This window comes from Salvelinus namaycush, chromosome 3, assembly GCF_016432855.1.
Source record: "Salvelinus namaycush isolate Seneca chromosome 3, SaNama_1.0, whole genome shotgun sequence".
NCBI lineage: Eukaryota > Metazoa > Chordata > Actinopteri > Salmoniformes > Salmonidae > Salvelinus > Salvelinus namaycush.
The window spans coordinates 63,115,965-63,132,109 of NC_052309.1; the positions used below are offsets into that span (position 1 = coordinate 63,115,965).

Genomic DNA, 16,145 nt, shown 5'->3' on the forward strand with positions numbered 1-16,145 from the left:
ACAGCTTCAGGATAGTCCTCGTTGAGGAAGATATACGTTCCTCTCAAGTTCTTGGCTCTTTCCAGAACAGCTACCTTGTCCTTGAACCTCAGGAACTTGACCACTATCGGCCTGGACCTATCACCTGGGCTGGTGGTGGGTTTTCTAGTCCTGTGGGCGCGCTCCACCTTAATCTTCCTGTGGTCCATCTTCAATTTCTCAGAGATCATTTCCCTCACTTTGTCCTCAGACTCCATCCAGGTCTCATGTGGAGTTCTGCAATTCCGTCAACAACCATGTTGTTTCGCCTTGATTGTCCCTCGAGATAGTCTGATTTATCTGTAATTGTTATCATGGATTCACACAAATGTCCTCTCTCAATGACTTACAGATTGCTGTCATCTTGTCGTTCTCCTGTTTCAACTCGTCGGGCTGACCCTGGGAGAACTGCAAACTGTTCTTCAGGTCCTGGACCTCTCTGGTCAGGTCGTCCATTCTTTTGTTAGTAGAATCCACAAGTATTTGGAAAAAACACTTGAAACTATTTTATTGTTGTTGTAACAACTGCTTATAAGTTTAAAAGATCCTTCACGTGTGATAGAGAGACACCACTGTCCTCAACGGTACTCCCGCCGGCTTTGGTCTTTGTCATGGTAGCTAGCGACATATGTTAGGCTGTTACTCCTCGCAGTTCCAGACAGGGCAGGTCACGGGGAAAATTGAAAACAACAAACAGCAGGGATCTAGCCAGCCTCAAACCCGGGACAATCTGCGGTCCCAGGCACAATGGCTAACTGCGTCGCGGGCTGCGTTTAAGAACACCTCGCTAGCTTGATATCCAGCTAGCTAGGCTAGCTGCGATGCCAAATAGCTCCTCAGACCCGTCCTTGGTCGGCAGGATCACTGGAAAGATACTAGTAGTCCCAGCAACTGATGCCAACTGCGTCCCGGGATCCAACATAAGAAGCTAGGTAGCTACCAAGATCTTTCCAATATACTTTTAAACAACAAAATTTCCAAACAAACAAAACCGAGCTCTTCCTCATTCCGCGTACAACAGGAATATATGATCTAATGACTCTACCTCCTCGCATGCATGTTTTGTATATTTGAATTCTTTTCACTCTGTCATTTAGGTAATTATTGTGGAGTCGCTACAATGTTGTTGATCCATCCTCTGTTTCCTCCCATCACAGCCATTGAACTCTGTAGCTGTTTTAACATCACCAATGGCCTCATGGTGACATCCCTTAGCAGTTTCCTTCCTGTCCTGCAGCTCAGTGCAGAAGGACGACTGCATCTTTGATGTGTCTGGGAGGTTTAATACATCATCCACAGCACAATTATTAACGTGACCATGCTTAAGGATATATTGAATATGTGATTTGTTATTGTTACCCATTTACCAATCACTGCCCTTATTTATGAGGCTTTTGAAAAGCTCCCTGGTCTTTGTAGTTGAATATGTGCTTGAAATGTAATACTTGACTGAGGGACATTACAGATGCTGAATGTATGGGGGACAGAGGAAGGAGTAGTCATAAAAAATCATGTCAACCCCTACTTGTCAAGCTAAATTTTACTTCTGAACTTATTTAGGCTTGCCTTTAAAAAAGGGGCTGAATGCTTATGCAACGACTATATTTGAATGATTACATTTTTATTCACTTGTAAATATTTGTCGAATTTTCTGATCAATGACAAAAAAGTACAATTAAATCTCTTTCAATCCAAGTTTGTAACACAACAAAATGTGAAAAAAGTCCTAAAAGTCCTAGACTTTCTATAGGCACTGTAGGGATTAGGGTGCCATTTGGGATGCTTCCAGGGTTAGCTGAGCCAGCCCCAGCTGTAAAGTAGACATCAATGGGCTGTTAATTAATACACGCCCAGGAAACATCAATGGCCTCGTTGGAAGAAACCTAATGATCGATACCTGTCTGGTTGAATTGTAATAATTGATTTTTGTGTGGAACCAGGTGGGGTGGGAGAGTGTGTGCGTGTGTGTTCCGCGTGTGTGTGTGCCCATGCCCGTGCCTGTGTGTAGCTGTATCTTCAGAAACCCTCACACCCTTCACAGCTACTGTAACCAGCTAACACAACACACCATGCTGACTATTCACAAGCCGTAATCATTTTCACACCTTTTTATTGGTACAGTAAAATCTGACAGTTTGACTGATTCCTTGGATAATGAAACCAGAGTGGCAGACGCTGCATGGGGTCATCTGACTGGAAAGTAGCCAAGCCAATATCCCTCGCTCATTATTGTAATTTAATGGAGTCATTTGTCAATCAAACTTCTTATTGAGCAAATTCAATTTGGCTTCACTAATGTGATTATAAAGGCTACGTTCGTTACCCTTCAGCCCTTCAGCCCTTCAGCCTTTTAGCCTGCGTCCCAAGTGGCACCTTATTATCTATACAGTGCACTACTTTTAACCAGGGCCGGCCCTGGTCAAAAGTAGTGCACTATGTAGGGAACAGGGTGCCATTTTGTGGGTCTAGCGCCATTGAGCCTCAGCTAGTGCTCCTCTATTGGACTGCTGGTCAGCACTTCACTTGTGATTAATAATATGCTGATGGATGAGAGGCCAGTATGATCTAGAACATGGCCTAGTCCTCATACATTAACCCCTTGGTGGGCCGTATAGCTGGTATGCACCACAGCAATGCACTTCCACTGGGAAATGGATGAATTGAAAGAATGTGTCCGTGTCACATTACTTTAGGCCATGTCAGAAATTGAAATTGAGCATTCATTTTGTGCTCAATTTGGGTCAGTGTAGACGAGAGGGCAGTACGGCGAAATGCTAGCTCTGACAGCGCTGGGTAACATTTTCAGCAGCTGACATCAGGGGTCTCTCTGCATGGAGGTGATGGGCACAGCTGCCACACTCATTCACGGGTGTAAGAGCGCCATGGGGCGGCCGAGGATGACACATACGCGCACAGGCATTCACATGGCAAAAATGGCACACGCGCACACACACAAACACACACACCGCACACACAGAAACAAACACACAGCCACTGACTCATCATAGAAAGTTTAAGAACATAAATATATTAACAGAGCAATTCAATTTGGAGTTTTGTCTACCTGTTATAGTGCTGTAAGGACTATGAGGTAATTCAATATGCATGTGAACTGGAAACTGCTGCCATGGTTTGAATATGTAACCCCACACCCAGTGTGGAATCAAAGTATTGTAGGAACTTGACAAACATTATCACTACCCTTAAAGGTATGTCGACACCATAAATCCAAACTACACATGACAGTATTGTGAGTGCTCTCATGAACCATATAATCACAGAACAGGAGAAAAAATACTTGGCAGCCATTACCAAATTAGTATTGGCCCACTAGTTGTCTGGCAGGTCTATTTTAGGCATCTATTTGTGTCGTTAGTATGGCTCTGTGTCTGTGTCTAATTGACTCTCTAGTTGGCGGCCAGGTCTTTATTTAATAATATGACTCTTGTGTTACTGTGTGTCCATCAGGAAAGCGGTGAAGGCCACTCTGGTGCTGCTGCCTCTCCTGGGCATCACCTACATGCTATTTTTCGTCAACCCGGGAGGGGAGGATGAGGTCGCCCAAATAGTCTTCATCTACTTCAACTCCATCCTGGAGTCTTTTCAGGTATGCCCAGGCCAAATGAAAAGTGATAGAGGGTTTGAGAACTTGTTTGACGCTGTAAACATTCTGAAGCATATAACGTGTCACAAAAAATAGTTGTAGGCTACAGTACAATGTAGTGCTGCTCGCACTGTTCATCTTATCTTCAATGTTAAACACTCTTTCTCTCTTCTCCCCCTCTCCTCTCGCCATCTTTCCCTCTGTCTCTGTCCTCCAGGGCTTTTTCGTGTCAGTGTTTTATTGCTTCCTGAACAGCGAGGTAAGCAGATTCATGTTTGTCCCATGATCCCCCACCGCTCACACTGTACCCGTAATGAGTTTTTATTTTCTATCCCTCCCTCCAACCCTCCTCTCATTCCTCCCAGGACTATTGAAAACATGTCCACTTGGCATCATTTCATGCAGAGCTAAAAATGTCCTAAAAAAATGTATTGTGTCGTCTAAAATGCAAGCCAAGCAGCAGGGTTACCTTGGACATGCAGATTTCCTCCACTGGACAGCAGAATTAATAGGATCACAATGAGCTTCACCCTGGCCCAACACATATATACACACCCCATGTCAGAGGCTGCATGGTGCCATGGTCGAAGGTAGTGCACTATATAAGGAATAGGATGCCTAAATGGATTTGTCATAAAATATTAACCGGTGAGAAACCTAAATCTGTCTGGAGTTACAAAAGATTGCTTGCCCTAAAACCTGAAAAACCCTTGGGAGAGCTGTGAAAGTACCCTTGCTACACAGCTTGATGTAAACATTGCAGTTACCTCCTCAGGTATCCCATTCTCCCTGGAGCAATCTATCTCAACAGGAGACTATCCGGGTCATGCCTCCTGGATAACTGATCCGTGTATTTTGGTTTATAAATGCATTTATTTTACCTCAATATTACAAGGAGAGTCAGGAAGGATGAAGTGAAGCCTACACACTAACGCTGAAAAGAGATCAATGTACAGTATGTTAGCATGACGCCACTTAGTGTGGCAGATATCTCCCACTGAGGTGCAGTTACTTAGGGCAAAAGTGGCCACTCAATAGACGTGTGCTGGCAGTATGCTTAGCTAATCAACCTCTGTTTCTCCTGTCGGCTCGCTAATGTCGAGCAGCCGCTAATTCGTTGCTCTTGATGGAATCATGGGACTACATCCAAAGGACAAATGGTGGAGTTCGGCGGATGTTCAAATGTTATCATGAACCATCAGCGATCTGTGAAGCAAAGCCAGAGAGGACCAAATGTCAGCTTTTTTTCACTATTTACAACATACAGAGAACCAGAGTAGTACTAACTTCAGACACACAGGTAAATGTTATTAACTAGCCTTCTCTACTCTGATATTCTAGAAGAAGTGCCATTACTCAAGCAGTAGGAAAGAGAGTAGAAAGAGGTTCCGCTTTTTCTGTACCAGTCAGCCGCGGCCAACTTCAATCTAATACAGCTCTCCTTCACACTTACACAGTGCAAGCTCGGCTAATGACCTAACTGATATTAACGCTAACCAACTACACTGAAATCATGATGAGCAGCAGGGTTTAACCTTCTCTCTTCTCCAGAATCTTCTTTTAATAACTCCTATGCTGCTGGGAGACCCCTTGAAGCAATACACACAACCCTGACTCTAATGACAGACTTAAAGCATGCTGCAAGGGGAAAACCTAGCCTAGCCAAAACAAAGATTCACTAACCTTGTGCTAACCTCACTAGCAGGGAGAAAATGCTCTTTAAATTGGATCTGCTGGGTATCTACGCGTGTAGTCCTGAGTAAAAACTCCTGTGTGAAAAGACTGAGAAATACCTGGGTTGTGGTGGTAGTTATGGTGTATTTGTTCAATATTCCAGAGTCCGGACGGAGTCTTTTTGTAGTGTGTTTTAAAGCCATTGGACCCCACAAGCTGATAAACGTATTGAATGTCATGACATGTATTGAATCCCATGATAATCAAGTGGTGGTCAGAGTAAAACGTTCTCAGAACCTCCCTGCAACCTAAAAATAAACGTCCCCAGAACATGCAAAACGTTTTTTTTTAAAGTTCAGTTTTACCGGTCTGTAAACATATGACTTTGTTCCCACAACCAGTTTGAAACTAAAAACATATTTTCCTACAACACATGATTCCACATGTGAAAGGTTATGTGATCACATGTGAAAATTCACGGGAAATATCATCAAGTGTTCTAAAACTAAATGCGAAATATCATCACGTGAAGTGTTCCAAAACCGTATTGTTTCACAGGATTTCACATGTGATCATTTATGAAAATCCACGTGAAGTGTTCCAAAACTAAATGGAAATGTCACATTTGAAATCCTGTGATTTTCCATGTGAAATCCTGTGGTTTTTCAAACCTTAATTTCTCTGGCGACTCCTTAGCCTTACACAATTGCCTTCGCTATTTTGAAATGTTAATGATTTGACACTCATGGCAGGCTGTGTATAAGATTGTCAAACCTGTCAGGACAATAGGCCAGTTTAATTTTCACACCCACCCACGCACAAGAAAAAGAGCAGGCCAAACTCCCATCCTAGCCTATACTACAGTAATCACCTCCAACCTTATGGAAATAAATGTGAAACTCATATTTGAGTAGATCTGGCATTCACCTACAATAACCTGTGAATATTTATAGTGTAGTGCAAAACGGTACACCAATCAACATGCTGTTATTAGACTAACACAGGGTTCTTTAAACCTTTTCAGCCTGGGACCCAAATGAGAAATTCTGTTTTCCTGGATCCCAAGCTTATGAAAATATGCAACTATACATACAGTTGAAGTCGAAAGTTTACATACACTTAGATTGGAGTCATTAAATCTTGTTTTTCAACCACTCCACAAATCTCTTCTTAACAAACTATAGTTTTGCAAGTCGGTTAGGACATCTACTTTGTACATGACACAATTCATTTTTTCAACAAATGTTTACAGACAGATTATTTCACTGTATCACAATTCCAGTGTGTCAGAAGTTTACATACACTAAGTTGACTGTGTCTTTAAACAGCTTGGAAAATTCCAGAAAATTATGTCATTGCTTTAGAAGCTTCTGATAGTCTGAATGACAACATTTGAGGCAATTGGAGGTGTACCTGTGGATGTATTTCAAGGCCTACCTTCAAACTCAGTGCCTCTTTGCTTGACATCATGAGAAAAGCAAAAGAAATCAGCCAACACCTCAGAAAAAAATTGTAGACCTCCACAAGTCTGATTCATCCTTGGGAGAAATTTCCAAACGCTTGAAGGTACCACGTTCATCTGTACAAACAATAGTACGCAAGTATAAACACCATGGGACCACGCAGCCATCATACAGCTCAGGAAGGAGACGAGTTCTGTCTCCTAGAGATGAACGTACTTTGGTGCGAAAAGTGCAAATCAATCCCAGAACAACAGCAAAGGACCTTGTGAAGATGCTGGAGGAAACAGGTACAAAAGTATTTATATCCACAGTAAAACAAGTCCTATATCGACATAACCTGAAAGGCTGCTCAGCAAGGAAGAAGCCACTGCTTCCATAAAAAAAACAGACTACAGTTTGCAACTGCACATAGGGACAAAGATTGTACTTTTTGGAAAAATGTCATCTGGTCTGAGGAACCAAAAATAGAGCTGTTTGGCCATAATGACCATCGTTATGTTTGGAGGAAAAAGGGGGAGGCTTGCAAGCCGAAGAACAACATCCCAACCGTGAAGCACGGGGGTGGCAGCATCATGTTCTGGGGGTGCTTTGCTGCAGGAGGGACTGGTGCACTTCACAAATAGATGGCATCATGAGGCAGGAAAATGATGTGGATATATTGAAGCAACGTCTCAAAACGTCAGTCAGGAAGTTAAAGCTTGGTCGGAAATGGGTCTTCCAAATGGACATTGACCCCAAGCATACCTCCAAAGTTGTGGCAAAATGGCTTAAGGACAACAAAGTCAAGGTATTGGAGTGGTCATGACAAAGCCTTGACCTCAATCCTATACAAAATTTGTGGGCAGAACTGAAAAAGTGTGTGCGAGCAAGGATGCCTAAAAACCTGACTCAGTTACACCAGCTCTGTCAGGAGAATGGGCCAAAATTCACCCAACTTATTGTGGGAAGCTTGTGGAAGGCTACCGGAAATGTTTGACCCCAGCTAAACAATTTAAAGGCAATGCTACCAAATACTAATTGAGTGTTTGTAAACTTCTGACCCACTGGGAATGTGATGAAAGAAATGAAAGCTGAAATAAATCATTCTCTCTACTTTTATTCTGACATTTCACATTCTTCAAATAAAGTGGTGATCCTAACTGACCTAAGACAGGGAATGTTTACTAGGATTAAATGTCAGGAATTGTGAAAAATTGAGTTTAAATGTATTTGGCTAAGGTGTATGTAAACTTCTGACTTCAACTGTAAATATCAGTACATTTCATTGCCCTTATGCCTAAAACAACTGCAATATAAACAAATAACAATGAAATGAAGTACCCATTTAAATAGCTATTCATGTTCATTTTTCTCCATTAAAAACACTCTTACATATATCTTTCTAGGGTGGAACTGTTGCTGTTAAAATACAAGAAATCATTAAAAAATTTAACTAGAATAAACTGATTGAAGCAATATGCTTTTTGAGGCATCACACAGATGCTGCGACCCATACTTTAACGCTGGACTAACACATCATGAATCATTTTCATTCAGTAAAATACTGTAGGTTATCACATACACTGAGTGCACAAAATATTATGAACACCTGCTCTTTCCATGACATAGACTGACCAGGGGAAATAATCCAGGTGTAAGCTATGATCCAGTATTGATGTCACTTGTTAAATCCACCTCAATCAGCGTAGATGAAGGGGAGGAGACAGGTTAAAGAAGGATTTTTTAAAATTGTGACAAATGAAACATGGATTGCGTATGTGTGCCATTCAGAGGGTGAATAGGATAGACAAAAGATTTAAGTGCCTTTGAAAGGGGTATGGTAATTTGTGCCAAGTAATGCAACACAGCTGGGGTTTTTACGCTCAACAGTTTCCCGTGTGTATGAAGAAGGGTCCACCAACCAAAGAACATCAAGCTAACTTGACAACTGTGGGAAGCATTGGACTCAACATAGGCCAGCATCCCTGTGGAACGCTTTCAAAATCTTGTAGAGTCCTTGCCCTGATGATAGTGTTGAGTGATTACCGAAACGTTGGTTCGTTTTTTGTTTTTTAAACAACCAATTGACTTATTTGAATTCCATTTTGTTCCGTTTTTTTTCTGTGAGCTCAATGCGCACATTGCACAGTTTCTCTAGAGATAAATCAGATCCAGCCTGAACTGTGCCATTTAGTAGGACAGGGGTACTCAACTCTTACCATACGAGGTCCGGCGCCTGCTGGTTTTCTGATCTATCGGATAATGAAATGCACACACCTGGTGTCCCAGGTCTAGATCAGTCCCTGATTAGAGGGGAACAATTTTTAAAAATGCAGTGGAACTGGCTTCGAGGTCCAGAGTTGAGTATGAGGGTAGTAGGGAGTTATAGTTTCCAACAGGCCAATAAGCTACATCAAGTGGAGGGCCGAGTGTCTGTGGGATTTTGCTCCTCCCTTATGCTTGATTGATGAATTAAGGTCACTAATTAGAAGGGAACACCCATCACCTGGATTTCTAGGTCTTAATTGAAAGGGAAAAGTGATTTTGTCAGACAGCAGCTTTATAGAGATGAGATAATGACCTGGAATTAAATAATAAAGTCATCAAATAAAACAAATGTTTTATACACAACAACTGAAATATTTGATTAAAGTGAAGTGAATAAATCATGTTTAATAAGTGATAAGCATTAATGGGCAGTCGCTACCATCATGGGACTTTTATTGTTTTTTTCTGTGTTATCACAGGATTCAACCCAGATAATTCATAGTGCATCAATGTGAAAATATTTAATCTAAATTAAATAAAGCCTACACACTAACACTGAGTAGAGATCAATGTACAATATGTTAGCATGACGCCACTTAGTGTGGAAGATATCTCCCACTGAGGTGCAGTTACTTAGGGCAAAAGTGGCCACTCAATAGATGTGTGCTGGCAGTATGCTTAGCTAATCAACCTCTGTTTCTCCTGTCGGCTCGCTAATGTCGAGCAGCCACTAATTCGTTGCTCTTGATGGAATCATGGGACTACATCCAAAGGACAAATGGTGGAGTTCGGCGGTTGTTCAAATGTTATCATGAACCATCAGCGATCTGTGAAGCAAAGCCAGAGAGGACCGATTGTTTTTTTTCTGCTTTTTTTTCACCATTTACAACATACGGAGAACCAGAGTAGTACTAACCTCAGACACACAAGTAAATGTTATTAACTAGCCTTCTCTACTCTGATATTCTAGAAGAAGTACTGTTACTCAAGTAGGAAAGAGAGAAGAAAGAGGTGCCGCTTTTTCCATACCAGTTAGCCACGGCCGACTTCAATCACTGGTATTTTAGCATTCCTATCTAATACAGCTCTCCTTCACCTTGTGCTAAGCAGGGAGAAAATGCTCTTTATATTGGATCTGTTGGGTAATTAAGCGTGTAGTCCCTGCAACCTAAAAATAAACGTTCCCAGAACAGGCTAAATGTTCACTTCTGTTCTCAGAACGTTAAAAAAAAACGTTCAGTTTTACCAGTCAGTAAACCCACTGGACCCATTAATGTAAAAAATATATAATCGAAATAGAAAACGGTGATATATTTTTTTTTACAAAGGAACAGAAACCGAACCGACCTCAAGAAACACTAATCGCTCAGCACTACCTGATGAATTGAGGCTATTCTGATCCAAAACGGGGGGCAACTCAATATTAGGAAAGCGTTCGTAATGTTTTGTACACTCAGTTTACAGTGAGCTCCAAAAGTATTTGGACAGTGACACATTTTTTTATTATTTTGGCCTGTACTTCAACAATTTGGATTTAAAAATTAAACAATGTCTATGAGATTAAAGTGCAGACTGTCTGCTTTAATTTGAGGGTAATTTCATCCATATCGGGTGAACCATTTAGAAATTAGAGCACTTTTTGTTCATAGTCCCCCCATTTTAGGGGACCAAAAGTATAGGGATACATTCACTTGTATTAAAGTAGTAAAAAGTTACGAATTCGGTCCCATATTCATTGCACGCAATGACTACATCAAGCTTGTGACTCTACAAATTAGTTTGATGCATTTTATGTTTGTTTTGGTTGTGTTTCAGACTATTTTGTGCCAAATAGAAATGAATGGTAAATAATGTGTAATTTTTGAGTCACTTTTATTGTAAATAACAGAAAATATGTATAAACACTTCTACATTAATGTGGATGCTACCATGATTACGAATAATCCTAAACGAGTGAGAATGTTAGATGCACAAATATCATACCTCCAAGACATGCTAACCTCTCATCATTACAATAACAGGGGAGGTTAGCATCTTGGGGGGGTGTATGATATTTGTGTATTGTATCATTTCAAATCCAAAGTGCTGGAGTACAGAGTCCCTGTCCCAATAATTTATGATATAAAACATATGATTATTCTATGATATTCTGATGATAACATATGATATTCTAAAATCCACATTAAAAAAGGAACATTTTCCCACCAGAGCTGTAATTCCATCAAACTGACTTGTTGCAGATAAAAAGCAGTGCGTTGTGACAGTCATAACTTTTCATTTAGTGAATTAAACATCAGAAGTTCTGTGTTTCCATCCTAGTTTTATTTATGATGCTGGTTCTGGCACAAAAAGTATGCGATAAACAGCAAATGTCCCCACTCGCGTCTTGGCACGTAGCTCTAGACAACAGCTTGCAGATACAGTGCAAAGGGTAGATTAGGAGGTTATGGATAAGACCATGATCATTTTTATTTGTCAACTGGCAGCCGAGCATGGATAGTCATGTCACCACCATACGAAATAAGACCATCGATAGTTATTGGAAAGGAGCATCTGTAATGTCTACGCTAATAAATCGGGAAGCAAGTACAGGGAGTGAATTTAATAAATAACCGAACATGGAACAAAACAAGAAACACGAGTAGCGTACAGACATGAAACAATGACTCCTGGGGAAAGAACCAAAGGGAGTGACAGATATAGGGGAGGTAACCAGGAAGGTGATGGAGTCCAGGTGAGTCTCATGAGGCACAAGTGTGCGTAATAATGAGTAAACTGGCGACAACAAGAACCGGAGAGGGTGAGCGAGAGTAGACGTGACAGTACCCCCTCCCTGACGCGCTGCTCCAGCCACAGGACGCCGACCAGAGGGACGGTCACGAGGACCAGTATCGCTTCTGCTGAGGCATGGGAATCTGTCGAGCCGGCTGAGGCATGGGATCCCGATGAGCCAGCTGAGTCACGGAAGCCGGACGAGCTAGCTGCGGCTTCCCCTGTAGCTTCGGCAATTGAAGCCTGACGAGCCAACCGAGGCTTGAGAACCTATCAAGCCAGCTGAGGCATGAAGCCTAAAGAGCCATCCCTGGTTGCGTCAGCAGCCGCCCTTGGACCTGACGTCACCAGCAAAAAATAAATCCCTGTTGCTTCCTTTGGTGAGGCGCTATTCTGGAACGTCAACACTAATAAATCGGGAAGCAAGTACAGGGAGTGAATTTAATGAATAAGCGATCATGGAACAAAACAAGAACCATGAGTAGCGTACAGACATGAAACACAAAACAATATAGCCTGGGGAAAGAACCAAAGGGAGTGACTGATATAGGGGAGGTAATCAGGAATGTGATGGAGACCAGGTGTGTCTCATGAGGCGCAGGTGCGTGTAACAATGGTGACAGGTTTGCGGAATAATGAGCAAACTGCGGAATAATGAGTAAACTGGCGACAATGAGAGGTGGAGCGGGAGTAGACGTGACAGCATCAAGCTCATCACCGCGCACTTTCACCACCCTGTGAAGTTCATAACTTATTTAAATCTGTGCATGCTTTTCCAAGTCGCAGTGGGGGGATCACACAACATAGCATAGTGTGGATCCAAGTTTACTTCAAAATGATGGTTATTATGTCAATAATTGCGGATAAAAGCTTTTCTACTGCAATTGTTGCATATTCTGTTTCACAGACCAAAAGATTTGCCCACGTATTTAGTTTTGTCGACAAATTAGCTGTTTCCAACAGGCTTGTCTTTACATGTTTTATCCGATGTACTTACTCGAATAAAAAAGTTCGATGGAAACGTCTTTTGTGTGAAAGGCTTCCAGTCTCTGAGAAAAGAGCGGGAAAGTGATTATTTTTCCTTTTATCCATGAAATCACTCGCACAATGTACTCCAACTGTCATTCAGCTATTCTATCTACAATCATTAATATACAGTACGTTATTCTAATTCTGTATTAAACACTCAAGGCTCTTTTCGCAGACATAACCAAATGTGTCTTTACTGCGTTCACACCCCTACTGTACACAGTCCTCATCCTCTGTGACATATTTCCTTCAATTCCACAGCCAACTGTGTGCAGTGTTCCAAAGGGCCCTGCAGGGTTTCACATAGTACAAAGTGAAAAGATAGAGCTGCTTGTTGCTCTAGTTCTTTAGAAGCAGGTGAAAAAACAAACAGGTTGGCTTTAATTAAATATACTGTGATAGACGTCTTACGTAAAGCCTGTGTTTTGGTAGAATCATGGATAGAAATATTATGCCTATGAGCGTTAATTGTCCAAAAAATAAACACTTTCCTGCTGAAGAAAGAGTGTTATTCAAGATGTGGAAGCTCTATGGAGCACACAGTTTCATGAATATAGGTTTAGAAAGGGAACAACTCGAACTTAGATGTTGATCTTTTCAGCATACTTAAACCAGGGAGCCAAAGAACATAGTGCTGCTTCTCCTTTGTAAACTAACTTATTAGTGAGAAAGGGGCCTGTACACTTATCCTTTGATACATCCAGTCAAAGTTTGGGCTTCTAATGAGGTTAATAATTATTAAAATCCAAAAGCAAATAAGGAACGTAGTTATCATGTCACTGACTTGTTATTAGAGAATACATGGTGGTCCTCATGGTGTGGCAGAAGTTTAGTGCCTTAATTAAAAGCTTCTACCTCCCTCTTATTTTTAATCGCATGGCACTGTCCCAACACTGTCCACTTCTCCTTGGTTACCACAATTTGGAAATTGCATAAATGAGAACATTTTAATTAGGTGAAAACAATTAAATGGAAACTCACTTAAAGTGGCAGTTAACTATGAGTGGTATTCAATCAAACTGACATTGCCGATTTATATAGTTTCTGTGAAGAAAATAAATATAATTGTTATGTTACTTTAGTCAACAATTTACACCGTCAGACCAAACAAAATTTGAATTTTCTCTCTTTTTCTCCGTCTCTCTCTCTCTGCTATCCTCTCAGGTGCGTTCTGCGGTTAGGAAGAGATGGCACCGCTGGCAGGACAAGCATTCAATCAGGGCTCGAGTGGCGCGCGCCATGTCCATCCCCACATCGCCCACGCGGGTCAGCTTCCACAGCATCAAGCAGTCCTCGGCTGTTTGAGGACCAGCAACACTCTGCTTTGGCTGAACGCCCCCATCTAACCTCTCACCGCCAACCACCCCTCCAACATGTCCCCCACAGAGCACTGCTTTCCCCTCTTCTCTCCAAACCAACCGAGGGAAACAGCTACCGTGATGGTTCACACAGGGTACACTTGGTCTGTAAACACAGACCTCACATACCCCCTCCCAGGGTGCGGTGACCTCTGTAGTCTCTCGCCTGCTAATACATTGAGGTACGTTCGCTCAGTGCATTCCCTCTGGAAGCTACAGACGGTCAGGATGACAATGGCCAAACTAAGTAATGTCAAGAGCGGACTTTTTGCCAAAAGGCAGCACAGGGAATTGGTACAATCCCTGTGGCATTGGCAGATTCAGCTGAAAGGGGACTTTTGATGTCAGATAAAAAAGAAAATCACGTTTGTCAGTAAGTCCAGTGTTCTCTTATTCTTTTTTATTCTGCAAAATCCTGAAGTTGGAGTCCATATGGATGGAGTTGGAGTCCATATGGATGAAGTTGGAGTCCATAAGAATACTTTGAAAGTGGGAAGAAAATGGTACTGGGGCACGTGCTTGTATCAGTGTCAAATACATGATCCCTGTTGGACTAACTGACCTGTTCAAGATCATTGACAAAAACAATTTGATTCTTGTTCCTTTGCATGTTTTTATTTTCTGTGGAGCAATTTTTGAACTTTGAGCTGGCTATGCTTACTGGCGCTGCATCGTAAAGCGAATGACCGTCATGGACCATTTATTTCATCTCTGTCCAGACTACTGTCTCTAGTAAACATTCTCCCATTCCTTCCTTTTGTTTTTCTGATTAATTATTATCTTCATAGAGACTATGTTCTGGATGTGAAATCTTTGGCCACCATTGAAGATGGATGCCTTCCCCATTATCCTTACAACAACAACAACAACCAAGGCATTGTGCAAGCGGAAAAAGTGATGTGACATCCAACACTGTTACTAATGGGAATGAACTGTGAAAATTGGTACACACTGTCAAATCTACCTAGAGGACAAAACAGTTGTGTTTGTGTTGCCCAGTTCTTTCAGGAAGTAAATATTTAGCATAACTCTCCTCAAACTGTAATGACTTCTTCTCCTTCCTTTCATCTTAGCCTTTTCCTGGGACTCAAACGTAACGTTGGCTTAGAGATAGTTAGACCTGGGGGGGTGAAGGAAGAGCGGCAGTTTAACATCAATAAGGAATTTCACGCCTGGTAAGGTTGAGTTTTTTTGAGGCTCAAGCAAATACAAACACACACATATGGAGAGGACTTATCATAGGCTACAGTATGAAACATAACTGAAGATATTTTTTCTTTTGCGTAAGGTTGTAAAAGGTGTTAATCTTCAACCGATTTAAGCACACCTTTATCAAAGCACTTTTATTTATTTCAAATTCAAAAATTACCAGGACCGTAATAAGATAACGCCCACTTTAGTATATAATTTTGAAAGCTGGATTGGGAGAAATGCCAATTATTAATATAATTATTTTGGCTAGCTATGTTAAGGTCTGAGAGGAACGTGGATGTTTTGGTTGCTTCATCTCTGCAACTTGCAAAACGTATCTATACTAAATCTTCAGACTAAATCATTTTGTTCTTCAAACTCTTTCTTGCCATCAAACAGGTAATATGTTATATTGCTATTGTGTCGTAGAAAGTACCCAATGGGCACACACAACAACATTGTTTCCACATCATTTCAACAAAATGACATTGAACCAACATGGAATAGACATTGAATTGACGTCTGTGCCCAGTGGGTACTGACAATACTTTGCTAAAATTCTGCAAATCCTTTCAAATTGAAACACCCATTATGAAGGACCATAACAAATCGGATCATCATTCCAACATAAAACCATTTATCAGATATTGTCATGCACATAGCACAACTTTTTATTTTTGAATGACACATGAATAAGTCAAAGTAACTAGGAAAAGATTAACACAATGTCTGGCAGATGATTGAGTGAATGTTGACTTCTTGTGGTTTGTTCTGACAAAGGGGAATAGA

At 41.3% G+C, this 16,145-nt stretch overlaps 1 protein-coding gene across 1 annotated transcript in view; it reads left to right on the forward strand.

Annotated features, from left to right (window-relative positions):
• The window catches only part of LOC120043971 (corticotropin-releasing factor receptor 1-like), a 223,283-nt gene extending 209,171 nt beyond the window's left edge, over positions 1-14,112 (forward strand). Inside the window, exons 12-14 of the mRNA XM_038988567.1 lie at positions 3,487-3,625; positions 3,840-3,881; positions 13,972-14,112. Coding sequence (XP_038844495.1) covers positions 3,487-3,625; positions 3,840-3,881; positions 13,972-14,112 — 322 coding nt within the window. The remainder of the gene's footprint in view (positions 1-3,486; positions 3,626-3,839; positions 3,882-13,971) is intronic.
• Positions 14,113-16,145: the final 2,033 nt, after the last annotated feature.